At 34.1% G+C, this 14,522-nt stretch overlaps 1 protein-coding gene across 1 annotated transcript; it reads left to right on the forward strand.

Annotated features, from left to right (window-relative positions):
• The first annotated feature begins 3,046 nt into the window (after nt 1–3,046).
• LOC129305034 (uncharacterized) lies at nt 3,047–8,224 on the forward strand. The gene is made up of 4 exons (XM_054944937.1): nt 3,047–3,324; nt 3,667–3,843; nt 5,898–7,361; nt 7,828–8,224. Exons 1-4 carry the CDS (start codon nt 3,124–3,126, stop codon nt 7,855–7,857), a joined length of 1,872 nt encoding a protein of 623 aa, XP_054800912.1. The 5' UTR covers nt 3,047–3,123; the 3' UTR covers nt 7,858–8,224.
• Nucleotides 8,225–14,522: the final 6,298 nt, after the last annotated feature.

A 14,522-nucleotide genomic window follows, 5' to 3' on the forward strand; every position in this document is an offset into this window, starting at 1 on the left:
TTTGAGATAACCAAGAAAAACTTAATCTTTATAGTTGAATGTTAATTATGTTTGTGAAATGTGATTTATGAGTTAAATTGATGATGCATATTGGCAAAGTGTTGCTTTGTGAAATAGTTTTTGGAGAGAAAACATTGATTTTGCCACCTTTAGTGTTTTATGAAATTAATTATGATTTATTATTATAGGTAGAGAATTGTGATATATTATGTGTTGAATTGTAGAGTATTGAGTTATGTGAGTTCATGTATGTTGAATTGATTCTTAAAATGCATATTATGTGAGAAATGTGCATAACATAATCATTGGCGAGAGTTTGCCTAAGGAGAGGAGTAGATTAGTTAAAAATTCACATGGTATTGGAAATAACCGTTGGAATCAGGAACTAACCTTGGCATCGACCGTTGGAATCGGAAGGTAGCCCTTGTCTCATGGTTGATTCGGGACTGTTTCACTTATTCTATAAGAGACTCGAATCTATCTAATCTCCACTAGTTTATGAGGAGGCTAGATTAGGGGTACAACACCCCATGATTGTTAATATTGGGAGAAACTGGATTACACAAGTGAGTGAGTTAACTCTGGCCTGGTAGCTCCTTACAAGTGAAAGGCTGGGTTAGTCCATGAAGGACGTAGCCACGTGATAATTATCGATTTCATGTCAGAGGTAACAGAAGGATATAAGATTGATGTAGAATCATACATATAAGTCCAGCCACATAGTTGTTAGTTTTATGGTCCGGCATGTGTTAAGGGCACATGGTTGTTTTTTTTATGACCTTGTGTTATGTTTTCTAAAATAATATGTTAAAGTGTTTCATGGCAAGCATAGTCATATGGTTGTTAGTTTTGTGAACCGTGGTCAAGTGTTATGAGTTATTTTTACTTATTTGCCTAATTGCATCTGTTTACAATTAATATATAACTGTATAGGTTAAGTAAAATTTGATTACTGAGTGGTTGTACTCACCCCTCAATTCTCAATATTTTTCAAGACCTAGCTCATTGGATTCGAGTCGGGGAAAACATACAGAGGCCTAGGATTGTAGAGTAATCCTCAATATGCCTCTCTTTTGTTAATTTCATGTGTATTTGTTAATGTAATTGCTAATTAGGGTTATTTGACGTGCTTAATACACTAGTTGCATGAATTTAAATATAACCAGTGTATTTTGTGCCCTGGGTTAGTGAGTTTTAGTTCATGGATAGGGTCAAAATACTTGCGCAAGTAGAAACATATGTATTTTTGAGAAATTTGAAATGATTGATATTGTGCAATATTTTCTTCCCCTTTATGTTTTGTAAAAATCGGGATTGAGTGGTGATTTTTATGATATAAGTGTTTTTGATTGTGTGTGGTGCATTGCACAAGTTCGCAAGAATCGATTAAGTGTGGTCGGATAGTTGGTGTAAGCTATTGACACATGTGTTTGAGTTTGGACACCCCATTTATGAGATTTTGTGAAAAAGTGGTTAAAATGAATTTTTTTGTCTAACTTTTTATAAAAAATGAATTTGAATGTGAAAACGATGCCATTGGCTAGAGCAAGAAGAAAGCTCCATGTAGACACTGAAACCACCTTAATCAGACGTTGGACGGAGATTTAAGACACGTCAGAAGTTCGCTCCCCATGCTGTCAAATTTCGTGCAATGCGCATGGCACAAAGAAGACATGCCATGGCATACGAGTCACTTTCTACACAAAGTCTATTTTTGAGTTTTAAAACTTATTATTTGGATCCCAATTGATTTTCAAACTTCTGCTTTACTTTTAAAACTCTGATTTGGGCTTATTAAATCATATTTAAAATTTGAATTGTTGAGATTGGAATTTCTTTAAAAGAATTTTAAAGAATTCCTTTTATAAATTTTTACAACTTGGTAATCCTTTAAGGGTTAGATCCTAGATTACTATGATTTGAAGTTAATTGCGGTTTAACCTCGGGAAGGTTACACTTCTTATTATAACTTTTTGCTCAGGTAGTCCAACATACATCCAGGCATTTCTTGCCATTTCTATGCTGTTTAGTTAAGCAAATTAAGTCAATACATAGGTTCTGGATTTCGTTTCCTCTAGATCATGCATGGAAAAGGAGCTATACATATATATTTGCGAGAAGATACAATTCCATTGAACTTATTCTCCACCAAGAATGATGAAGGATTTTGGCATTAGTGTGGCTTGATTGCTAACGAGGTTATAGAGAAAGAGATGTTAGAGAAAGGGAAGCATGGGGGGGGGGACAAAATCTAAAATTATAAAACACCTTCAAAAACACTATCACATGCCAATGGCCATCTCTATTCATTTCAGGATGTTTCTTAGAAACAGCTCCAATCACGAGAAGAGCAGTTCTTCTCATACTAAGCTCTTAAACTACCAGCTTTGCATTATTTCATAAATAGCCAACTATATCAGCCTACACATATTTCCCCTCTCTTTTCATATTAAACAAGCCACAAAAGGGGCCTTGCTATACTCCTCCCTACAATCTTCCCACCAAATATCAATTCTGGATTTATAATTACGTTTATTTTTACTTTCAGGACCAATTTTATATGCTTATTTATATCTTTTGTAACACCTTATTTCTAAAATAGCATTGTTATTTCAACCTTTCGTACTTTGGATCCCGCCACTAACATTGAATAGGCAGTCTCACCAAAGCACACTCTTCTTTCCAAATTCCAAGTAGTATATGTCGGATCCAAATCTAAGCATTTCTCCTCCAAATGAAGGGTTTCACTATTTACTTGATAATTCACAAGCGTCCAATATTAAATTATAAAGTTCAAAATGTGTACCCAACAACAGCATCAATAGACAAGATGCGATGCGAAGGAAGCGTTTTTCAAAATTTAAAGTTGAAAAAATGGGTACCCAAGTGGATTTGCGCCTCTTGCGTGGCCCCACCCTCTCCTTCCTCGCGCGCCTTCTCTTTGCGATCCGAACCCGTCATCATTCAGTCCACAGTCCACAGTCCACAGTCCACAGTCCACACCATTAGCAACAATTTTCGTCGCCCCACTCCCACACGACGTCGTTTCGCTCACTGAAGTCCATAGCTACCAACGGAAATGCCAACGGCTGATCGAGACGTGCCCGTGATTCAAATGCTTTCATGAGGCTAGTTGCGTCAAATCCCAACTGCGAGGGAACACACTCCCTCATTCCTCTCCAACCAACGCTGATTCACATACCATACCAAGAAGCACCCGCCCCGGAGGCTGCTGGGAATCCAATCGTCCCTCGTCTCACAAACTCTCCATTCCTCCTTCAATTTCACTCGCATTGGCTCATACCCATGGATGACCAAGCTCAGGTGTCCATCCAAAAACTTATCTTTTAGCTGATAATCTAGTACGATAACCTAACTACCTTTCGCTTCCGTCTACCACCACCTCCATCACCATCACCAACGCCTCCGATTCCTCTTTCTATGTGACTGGCAGACACTTGGAAACACGATTTTTTTTTTGTTTTTTATTTTTCGCTTTTTATTGTGATCTTCGTTCTGAATTCAAACTCTCGATTTTGAATTTTTCTGATGCCTTGGATTGTTAAGAGTAGTTCGTTTGTCCTGTGATGCCGTTCTTTTTCCCTGTCTGATTGATTTTTGTCTAATGTGCTTTTGGGTCTATGTGCTGGATGGTGTTTGTTCTAGAAAATGGTGGCCTTGAAGAAGGCCTACGCGAACATTATCCTGAACACGGCAAAAGAGGCGGCGGCCAGGATAATGGCGTCAGAACGAAGAGCTGTTCAGTTTCAACGGGAACTTACTTCGACAAAAGACGAGGCCCTTCGGATGCTAGTCCGCTTGAAACAGATGATCGACGCCAAGGTTTCGTTCGCACCTTAACTCTTTTTCTTATGGTTTTTTATCGATTGTATGGATTCTCAATTTTTGTTAATGTTGATTCACAGCATGACAAGATTGATCTGGGTTGGTCAGGAAATTCGAGATCTTTTCTGAATTTATTCCTGTTGTTCATCAGTTGGTGCTATTTTATCATTTAGAATCTATTGGTTGGCAATTTAAATTTTCTAAACAACCAAGAGACTGATTTGGTAAAATTTTCCCGGAGTTTCTGCCACTGCCTGCTTCTTCAATTTTCTTTCAGATGGAAAATCATAACTATTTAATGCGATCAAATCAATTTTTCACTGTTCACGTGGAATTGCTGTCATTGCCCGGATTCTGCATGAAATAAAAACATTGCAACTTTAAGCTTCATTACTATCTTGTATATGTTGAATCATTTTCTTTTGGGCTGATTGACAGAGCTGGACTTCTTGTCTTGATTGTTTTTTGTGTTAACTTCCTTCTCTCTGCTATCCCCTCGCACTTTTGCTGATCAGGTGTCTCAAACTGTTTTGCATTCTTAAATTAAACATTTAGCCCCTTAGGATGTTAATATTTTACAAGTAGAACTTGGACATTTGTCATTTAACTAGCTTGGCTTCACCATGATGGTAACCTCTTTTCAGTCTTCCCCCTGTTGTTGTGTTCTTCCTATTTATAGGACATAGCTTCTCACCTGATCATCTTCCATACATACATTGTTATACTTGTTAATTAATTGGCTATACAATCATTTCGTATCCTCAAAAACTCAACCACTATCGCTTGACTTGGGACCAGTCCAAAATTTTGTCATCATTGTAAGTTTTCCCATTATTCAAAATGAGGAGTTTAGATGAGAACAAGCTTAAAAATTTAATCTGACAGTTACTATATGCATCTTAAGTTAGGACTATATGAATGGTATGATATCAATTGTTTCTTGTTCTGAAAGTTTATCACTTTGAAAATATACATGAGGGATTTCTAATTCATTCATTTAGTATCTATATATGCACAAAAAAACACTATTTTGTGAAATTGTAAATAGAAGGAACAAACTGTGAAGTTGATGTCTTTAGTGGATGGACGTAAAATTATAGAGCAAAAGGCATTCAATTTCAACAAGATGTTCCTACCATGTTGAATGTTATAGGAGATTATTTAAACCATTAAATTGTTTGTTATTGCATTTTAGTTGTGAACTTTACAACCCTGTCAACCTCTCATCTGTGGTGGCTACAAAGGGAAAAAACAAATTCCCGTTTGTTTGGCTTGATATGATAGTTGGCATCTTCTATGAAGACCTTCTTCCCATATATTTGTTGGGTTTAAACTTACACAGCCTTTACTCATTAACACATGATGATAAGCAGGGGTTATTTTTTCCTGAATAAATGGTTGAGTATTGTTTCCAGAATACTTTTGCTTGCACTTATTGTTTCCCACCATTGTGATTAATAACTTTCCTATAGAAATTGAGCTAGTAATATGTTTACTTCAAATCTGAAGATTATTTTTTGCTTCAGAGGAACCCCATCTTTTGCAACCTCCATGTTTGTGGGGATCTTTAAGGTGCCTGTTTCTTTATTTATTTATTTGAAAGTGATATGAAAATAAGATCACAATTAAGTTGGTTGTGACTCGGACGAACCATAGCTTCTTTAAGGGTGGTTTAAAAGGCCTATAACTTGAGTTGACACTCAGCTTCTACTTGACTTGAGATTGAATGGTAATATGCTTCGGGTAATATTTTCATGAAGCTTAGGCTTCTCTTCTTTTGATTTGTGTATCTTCATGAGACCACATTAATATATTCGTGAAACAATTTGCCTTGAGAAGGAAATTCTACTAATTAATGCATAGCCAAAAGCCTGAAATTGCTTATGTTTCTGTGCTTAAACTTTTAAAGCATATAGTATTACATCTTAATGATTTTATAGAATACTTGGCTATTTGTTTTGAAAGACAACTCTAGTTTACTGGCACATCCTTCTTTGAATTGTTTATGATGTACTTTTGGAACGTGGTTTCATGTATTTCTTCTTTTACAGACAGCAGAAGCAGAGATGACATCCTTGAATAACCAAAGAAAAATAGAAGAGCTTGAAGCACAACTCAATGAGGCGGAGGATGTTATAACAGATCTTAGGGCAGAGTTGAAACAGGTTTGGCTTGAGTTAGAGAAAACAAAGAATACTCAGAATCAGTTATTGGAAGAACAAATTGAAAAGCAAGTGGCATCTGTTGAGTTAGAGAAAACAATGAATACTCAGAATCAGTTATTGGAAGAACAAATTCAAAAGCAAGCGGCATCTGTTGAGGAGAGTGCTAAACAAGACTTGACATTACCCATTCCCATCCTAGAATGTGAATTTGTAACGCCTTGTGATGTGAAGAATGTGCCCTTGAATCAGAATGTTCTAGATGATGAGTACTGTAATGCAATGAAACAGACTGAGCCTTGCTGCATCTCTAATTTGGAGGACTATTGTGCTTATAATTCTAACCTTGCTTCCCTCATTATGAGAGGCAAGGAACCTGAGCTGTACAAAAATGGATGTACTCAGAGAATTCGTGCATTGGAAGGAAAATTGCTGAATGATAAGCTGCTCACTCAAGATGAACAAAATGGACATTTTGGTGTGAATGGTGGGTTTGTCATCAAAGACAGTGACAAGGAAGTTGCAAAATTTAGTACACTGTCTTCCAGTACCAAGAAAATGAAAATAAAGAAGCATGTTGAGCGGCATGGAATACAAAAGGGAAAGACTTTTTCCTATCTCAGGTCGTGCTTTACCCCTTGCTGTAAAAGACACATCGATGAAGACTACAAATCTGATAAAGTTGCTTGCTCTCTACCTTCTATCAAGTCTTGTACCGTTAACAAGTCAAGAAGAACAAAAAGAAGTAGGCCTGTAAGAATGAAATCTCCTGTTCATGAGTGTTGTAAACCATCATTTACTCTTATGCACTGCTCATCTGTCTTGAATAATGACAAATGTTGTGAAGATGAAGATGAGAAGAAGCCAGTGCCCCATTTGACTGACATGGAACCTGTGCATGGGTCCAGCAGTGATAAACTGAATATCAGGGTAAGTAGTAAGTTTGGATTCATGCAGGAGACTGCAGAGATGGATAAAGAGTCATTAGATGCATGCATTTTGGAGACTTTGGCTGGGGGCGATGAAATGAAATTAGCTAATCAAATTGGTAACATGGAAGCTGAGGTTATTGATGTTTCATGTGCAAGTACTGATTTGGAAGATACAAAAGCATGTGAAGAAAATAATGAATCTTCTGGTCAAGCAGATGACAAAAAGCTTCTCAAGTACACCTTCTGTAGGAAAAGAAAAAAGGAATCCTTGGACAACCCTGAAGAAAAAACAAATTCTGAGAAGAGCACGGTGAAGAGGAGGGTGGACAAGAAACAAAATGGTGCTTGTGAACCACAGAAATCTAGCTTGATGGATGAATCTGCAAGAGATAGTCGGCGCCTTGCTCAGGTTGCTCGCCAGGTCTGTGTCAAATCGTCCTATTGTCTCTTAAATAACCTGATTTCATATTTTAGATTTTAGATTGTGAGCACTGAGCTCAAGCTTCGATATGAATGTGTGTTGATGAGTCCTCTGACTTGATAAATATAGTTCAAACAATCTGCAACATTAATGTGATTAATCAATGCCTGGGGTTAACACTTGCTTTGTTGAAATTTTTTGCTGTCAGACATTAAGATGCATTTTGAAATGTTCACCAAAAAAAAAAAAAAGATGCATTCTGAAATGGCACACATGCCAAAAAATTGTAAAAGTTGTCCTGCCATTCTGATTGTTTATATTGTTGTTTCACTTTCAAGAGATCATTTTTTTTCCGTGAATTGAGTTCATTACTATATAATTCTGTCTTCCAGGCACCCTGGTAGCCACATTGCATTATACTAAATATCATGCTTTTTGTCTGAAGTTATTAATTTTCTTCTTGCAGCTTATATCTTTGTCTGCAAAACGGTGGTGATTTAAATGAGGATGCTTGAGATTGTAAGAGTCAATTACAAGTTTACAACGGACCTTTGAAGCAACCTCTACTTGAAGTTGCCTCTTATTCTTGCAGGACATCAAGTACATGCGCCTGGTGGGATCAGTGGGACACACAATAGAATCACACAGATACCTCACAGGTTTACTGTCGTTTAGACAGCTAAACACTTTGGTCATCACAATTCTTTTCCTATAAGTATTGCTGTACTTACCCTATATGCTATGATACACCATTTCACCTTGGGAAGGAACGTTTTCCTTTTCTCAAGTGTCTGCATTATGATGTATAGTGTATATGAAGAAAAGGCTTATTGCCAGTGTATTGAAACTTTACTCTCTCTTCATTTTGTCTCGCTTTAAACTTTTCTTCCCAAGCACATGGCTACGCTGATGGCTATTAAGGTCAGACTGTTCTCTTTGGATGCGATGCAGAGACGTGGATAATGATAATTATTCTAGCAGCCTTGGTGGTATAGTGATTATGTATGGCTACATAGTTAAATCCATATCTGAAAGTGTGAGCTTAAATTAATTTATATATTCTCGTTTGTTAGTTCAGATGAATTAATTTATCATGAACAATAAAGAGAACTGAATATGTATGCGCATGTGCGCGTGTAGAAATAAACTAGTTGAAGTCTTTACAAAATGATGGTGCGGTGTGTTGCCTAATGCCGAAGAAATGCAAGTCAAAAGACAGCCTCTTAGTAGAAATCTCTACGTCTTTTGAGAAGTAAAGAATATATATGATAACAAAAGTAATCTGATGTCCGTTCTAGGAATTGCGGCTCCCAAATGATACCACAAATAGTTGGTCTCAAGTTCATTCGAATTCTTTATCACACTTTACTGAATGATTCATGATTGCAGGAATTTTCTATGCTATGGTATCCTAAATTTGCAAATGGATATATGGATAGTGCAACTACTTTGGATAATCTGGCTTTGAGAAATTGGGAAATGGATACTAAGAGCTTGTTTGCACATCTATTCTGAAAATAATTTTTTATTTTCTAGAACAAAAGAATAAAAAAATTTATTTGATAATGTGTTTTCAAAAAGTGTTTTGGAGAATAAAAAAATAAAATATTATTCTGAAGAACAGAAAAATGAAAACAACTTTTAGATGTTCTGTAATTATTATTCTAAAAAATAAAAAAGAATAAAAAATATATTTTTTTATTATTTTTTTATTTTAAAAATATGTTCTACAAAATATCAGTTTTCATGAGAATAAAATAAAAATAATTTTAAACGGAACCTAAATATTTGGGGGACGACTTTCTCGGGAGCAATGAGTTAGTATGATTTTAAATTCATAGAGAGGAGGCACATAAACAGACGGACCACCACAGGGCTATGATTATGGTGAGAATGGAAGGTGTTTGGGAAAAAGAGCAGTTGGAATCTCACAACCAGTGAAAGCAACCCTACCCAAGTATTGGTTTCCTACTGCATGTCTAAACTCAAGACCCTACTTCTCAACTTCACAATAGTAATAATTTACCCCTCTCAACCCCTTGCCCGCATTATTCGCCAGAAATAATAATAATAAATAGAGTTTCAGCTTTGGACTTTTAAGGGGAAATTAGATTTTAATGTTACGTTGCTCATCGGAAAGACTTTTAGGAAATTTTGGCCGTATAAATAGATATATTGCACACCCTATTCAGTTAGTTTTTTAAAATGAATAATGATATCATAACAAAATAGTATCTGAGCTAAACTTAAGTTTTGCCTAGCCAGTTGGCCTTCCGATGAGCCACACATGAAAGGTGCATCACATTTTAGCCAAGAAAATTGTTACTTCTCACATTGCAAGACTTTGAGAAGGTCCTAACTATATAAACAGGTGTTCTGCATACTCTACTGAGTTAGCATTTAAGAAAGAAATTAATAGTCCCGTGACATTAAAATGAGGAAGTGTCTAAAGTGGAGGTTGGAATAAAAAATTATGGAAATATCAAGTCATTTCACTGATTAAAAACTGTAAATTAAAGTAATGAAATTATTATTCTTTAACATACATACATTTTTTCCATTATTATTTTTTATGACATTTTCCCCTTATATTTAAACTATTTTTATTAAATTAAAAGGGATGTAAATAAAATATTTTATATTGCATGCTGATATTTAACACATGATGATGATGATGATGATGATGATGATGATGCATACAGACATGTGGGTTGAAGTTTGTGTGGCAGTCGCAGTCGCGGGGGGTGGCCTCCATTGAGGTGAACAGAATCACAGGGGGAGAGTCTCTCCATTTTTTTTTACTCCACTTCTTTCCACTTCTTCCATTCCTATCATTTAAATTATTTTATTAAATAATTTTTTTAAATAATAAAATTAATGAATGATAAAGATAAGAGAAATGGAGAAAATTAGAAAAAAAAAAGTGGAGAGACCCTCTTCCCAAATCACATAAGCATGTTTGGGCAATTCAGGCGCTATGTGGATCTATTTTGTCCTTAGGACCCCTCCCCTAATTTCATTTCCCTATTTGCTCTACGTCTACGTCATCCTCAACCTCAAGCCATCACTGTAATTCTATATCTTTCAAATTTTACACTTTAAAAAAAATTAAAAGTTTCATAAATTTTTCTAATTCTCAAGTATATACGCTGACATTTTTTTTTAATACAATGCATATCTATCACACTTTAATTTTATTTTATTTTATTTTTGGCATAGCCTCGTTAGGTTTGCTGATTATGCATCTATATCTGAAAGCGTGAGTTTATATTAATTTATATTCTGGTTTGTTAGCTGTAATGAATTGATGACTTTATTTCCCCTTAATTGATCGAGAACAGTAAGTAATGAGAATTGAGTATGGGTGTGCTGGGGCAAGTATTCTGACTTTCAACGCTGGCTGGCCACCACACGGCATGAGTCAATCGCTGCATTCAAGTGCCCTAATATTAAATGCATTAAAGCAACGCCCTTGTTTTCTTTGGCGCAAATAAATATGGGTTCAACTTCAAGTATTAAGTATATATTGTACCCAGAGTCGAGAAAATAGGGGGTACAGGTAATGAGTATATAATTAATGTGCCCAAAGTCGAGCAGGTATGGTTACGAGTATTATATTGTACCCCAAGTACACAGTATATTATCAAAATTTAGAAAAAGGGAATTTCAAGAGATCAATGAACACACGCTCTTGTGTGGGAAGCCTTGATAGACATGATCAATTCTGATGGACAAGGACGCAATGAGACATGAGTCATTAAGACAGGGTCCCATGGTTATCGAATGGCCACGCCGAGTTCAGCGCACAACATGGGAATCAAAAACTTGACACGCCTCATATTAACACCCAAAAAAAAAAAAAAATTAATAAGTCTGGACGATCTGTCTCCACGGATCAATTCATCCATATATGCTTCTTTTGAGAAGAGATAGGGGAAAAATAGATGAGTGTGACTGTAATATATGTATCCTGCATACAGTCACATAAAAGGGTAAAACGTCTATTTACAGAGAGTTTAGATGAATTTGGTTATTCAAGATTTCTTAGAGCGATGTCATGTGAAATTTTAACATTTTCAATTTGAGGTTTTGAAATTGGGTTGTATTGTCCAGAGGTCGACTCAGCTTATACGAGACGCTGGCTCAGTGAATGTTTGTTCTTGTGTCTGATTTTTTGCCGAAGATTATTGAGAAACATGTATGTTTAATTTGACTAATCGTGAAATTATGAGATTAACATGAGTACCAGCTATTTGTTAAGATATTTCAAATGCACACTAGCTAAAGAATTCTTTTCCTTTGCTAAGGGATGTCTGAGAGAGGAAAAATCTTACATGTAGCTTTTTTACTTTATCGTAACATTTTCAATAAAAATATCATAAAGATAATTTTCATAAATTTTTTTAATAATTGTAAAAAAACTTTAATTATTTGTAGTTTGTACAAGCATATATTTCATAAGTAAAAATATTATATATTAAGCATATTTCAATTAAAAAATTGATAACAATATATAAAATTATAAATAAATTACCCTAAACCCAAGAATCTACTGTACAAAGAGGGCTGTTGGATGTCTCGCAAACTCCATTGACGACCTACCGAAATCCTGATCCGACAACGAATTGGAGAGCTTTATTAGGAACATTATAATTGAAAATCGAAAATTATCTAAAAACCAAGATTTAAAAAAAAGTACAAGAAAACAAAAACTAAGGACCTATTAGATTTTTGTTTTCATTTTTTTAAAAAATTTATTTTATAATGAATTTTTAAAATTGCATTTAAAATAAAAAAATTAAAATTGGTTTAGTTATGTTAATTAAAAAACAGTTTTAAAAATAAAAAAATAAAAAGATAGTAATAATTGTAAGCAGTTAATAGTAGTAACAATTTATAATAGAAATTGATCAAATTAATTATATTTTTCAATAATCAAATGAGATTGTTATAAAAATAAGAAAATTAAATAAAAATATTTTTATTTTTTAATTAAAAAAATAAGAACAGTTTTGAAAACAATTATTAGGAAAATATCAACTAAGGACCCTTGGAGAAAGTTTATATCATTTAAGGACCAATAGATTTGTAAATTTCATTGCAATTCATTAGTCCTTCATATTAATTTTGTTGCCAAAAAGACTACTGAACTACCCCTAAATTGTTATTAGAAATTTGACAACAACATATTTGATATAAACTACAATTCATTTTCATTTTAACAAGTTTGGAACGGACTTAAATTCACAAGTATTGGTTTCACATTAACAATTCATTCACCTTTTAACAAGAATTCATTTGAGAATAACAATCCATTCTAAATTTTACAATTTCAAAAAATCATAAAATTGGTTTAGATTTACTAGTGTTGATTTCACAGTAACAACAATTCATTCACTTTTTAACAAGAACCCATTTGAGAATAACAACCACCCATCCTAAATTTTATGATTTTGAAAAATGGTGGAGTGGGACTGAGATTTATAAATTTTACTTTTACATTACGACAATCCATTCATCTTTTGACAAGAACTCATTCAAGAATAACAATTCATTTTGAATTTTACGATTTCAAAAAATGATGAAATGGGCTTAAATTTACAAGTGTTGGTTTTATATTAATAACAATACATTCGTCTTTTAATAATAACCTATTCAAGAATAGTAACCATCCATTTTAAATTTAAATTTGGGTTCAATTCAATCTTTTTGAAACAAAATTAATATCAACAAAGGACTAATAAATTGTAGTGAAATTTTCAAATTTATTGGTCTTTAAGGGATGTAAGCTTCCTTCAAGGGCCTTTAGTTGATATTGTCCCAATAATTAAATCTAAGGAAAATCACTCTAAGGTCCCATGAATTCAAAAAATAGCTGCCAAGTCCCTAAAGACTTAAGGGTAAATAAGTCTGAAAATGAAATTACCCATTCGCCCTCCAGCATTAAAAACGAGATTTTACTTACGTGCGCACGTCTCACGAAACCCATGATCAGCAATACTGAAGATTGCTATATATCCATGATTGTTGATCACAGTAGGGTGATTTTCGCTTCCTCATATCCTTGATTACTGCCCTTATCTTCATCTAAGTGAGATGAGAGTGTTTCATTCACAGCAACAGCATTTCATCGACAAAAAATAATTTTTTGGGTAAACGATTGTTGGCCGTAAATGATTGCGTAAATTATCGATTGATAGCAGCATATCCATTCTTGGCCAGATAAATGATTTCTTATGCGTTAATGATGTCATTATTGTTTAAGGGTAGGATAATGCTTCTAGGTATACCTGTGATCATTCAGTTTGCATAGCTAATATATAAAATAATCTGGGGCAACACTGATACGTTGACAAATATCTAATATGAATAACTCTACATGTTGTCAATAGTATTTTCTCGTGTTATCAATATGCTATGAATAGTTGTCAATACACTATACTATGCAGGCTGACATGTAAGAATGCAAGTACTACTAGCAAACATGTATTATGTTTTTTTATATAAGATATTTTATATATTATTCCTAGGCATCTGATACAAGCTTGTTTTGTTGAAAAATCTCTACTATGAAACAACATTACATCTTGTCAATAGTGGATAAATGTATTGTCAATACATTGTGTGTAGTTGTCAATACACTGTGTGTGGTATAGGTTGACCTGTAAGATTGCAAGTTCTTTTGAAGAACACATATTATATTTTTTTTATATAGGGGGCATTTTCAAAATGATGACCAAGGAAGTAAGCCAAAGAGCAAAAGAAGAGAATCTCAATTCTAAAACAAAAGTGTTTATCATTGTGGTAGATGCCATGAAACTAGTGATACCTTCAAGACTTGTAAGAATCCTAATTCATGCTAAAAAATATTTGAGACAAGTGTATTTTTTCATTTTTGTATCTAAAATTTTTTTGTTTACTTTTTTGTTTATTACACCTAATATATTAACACTTGTCAATAGCAAATGCAAAACTTGTAAATGAAGTGATATCTTGTAGTCAATGACCAATGGCAAATAGTCAAGAGGTTCTTGCACTTTGTTAATTTTTAAAGGAAATAACAATACCTAATGTCTCAGCACTTGTTAACGGTAAATTAATAGATTGTCAATATAGTTATAAACATTTGTCAATTTTTAGTGGTAGATAGTCAATAAGTTC

This window comes from Prosopis cineraria, unplaced genomic scaffold, assembly GCF_029017545.1.
Source record: "Prosopis cineraria cultivar Desert tree isolate PC_DT_omini unplaced genomic scaffold, ASM2901754v1 PC3, whole genome shotgun sequence".
In the NCBI taxonomy this organism is placed as follows: domain Eukaryota; kingdom Viridiplantae; phylum Streptophyta; class Magnoliopsida; order Fabales; family Fabaceae; genus Prosopis; species Prosopis cineraria.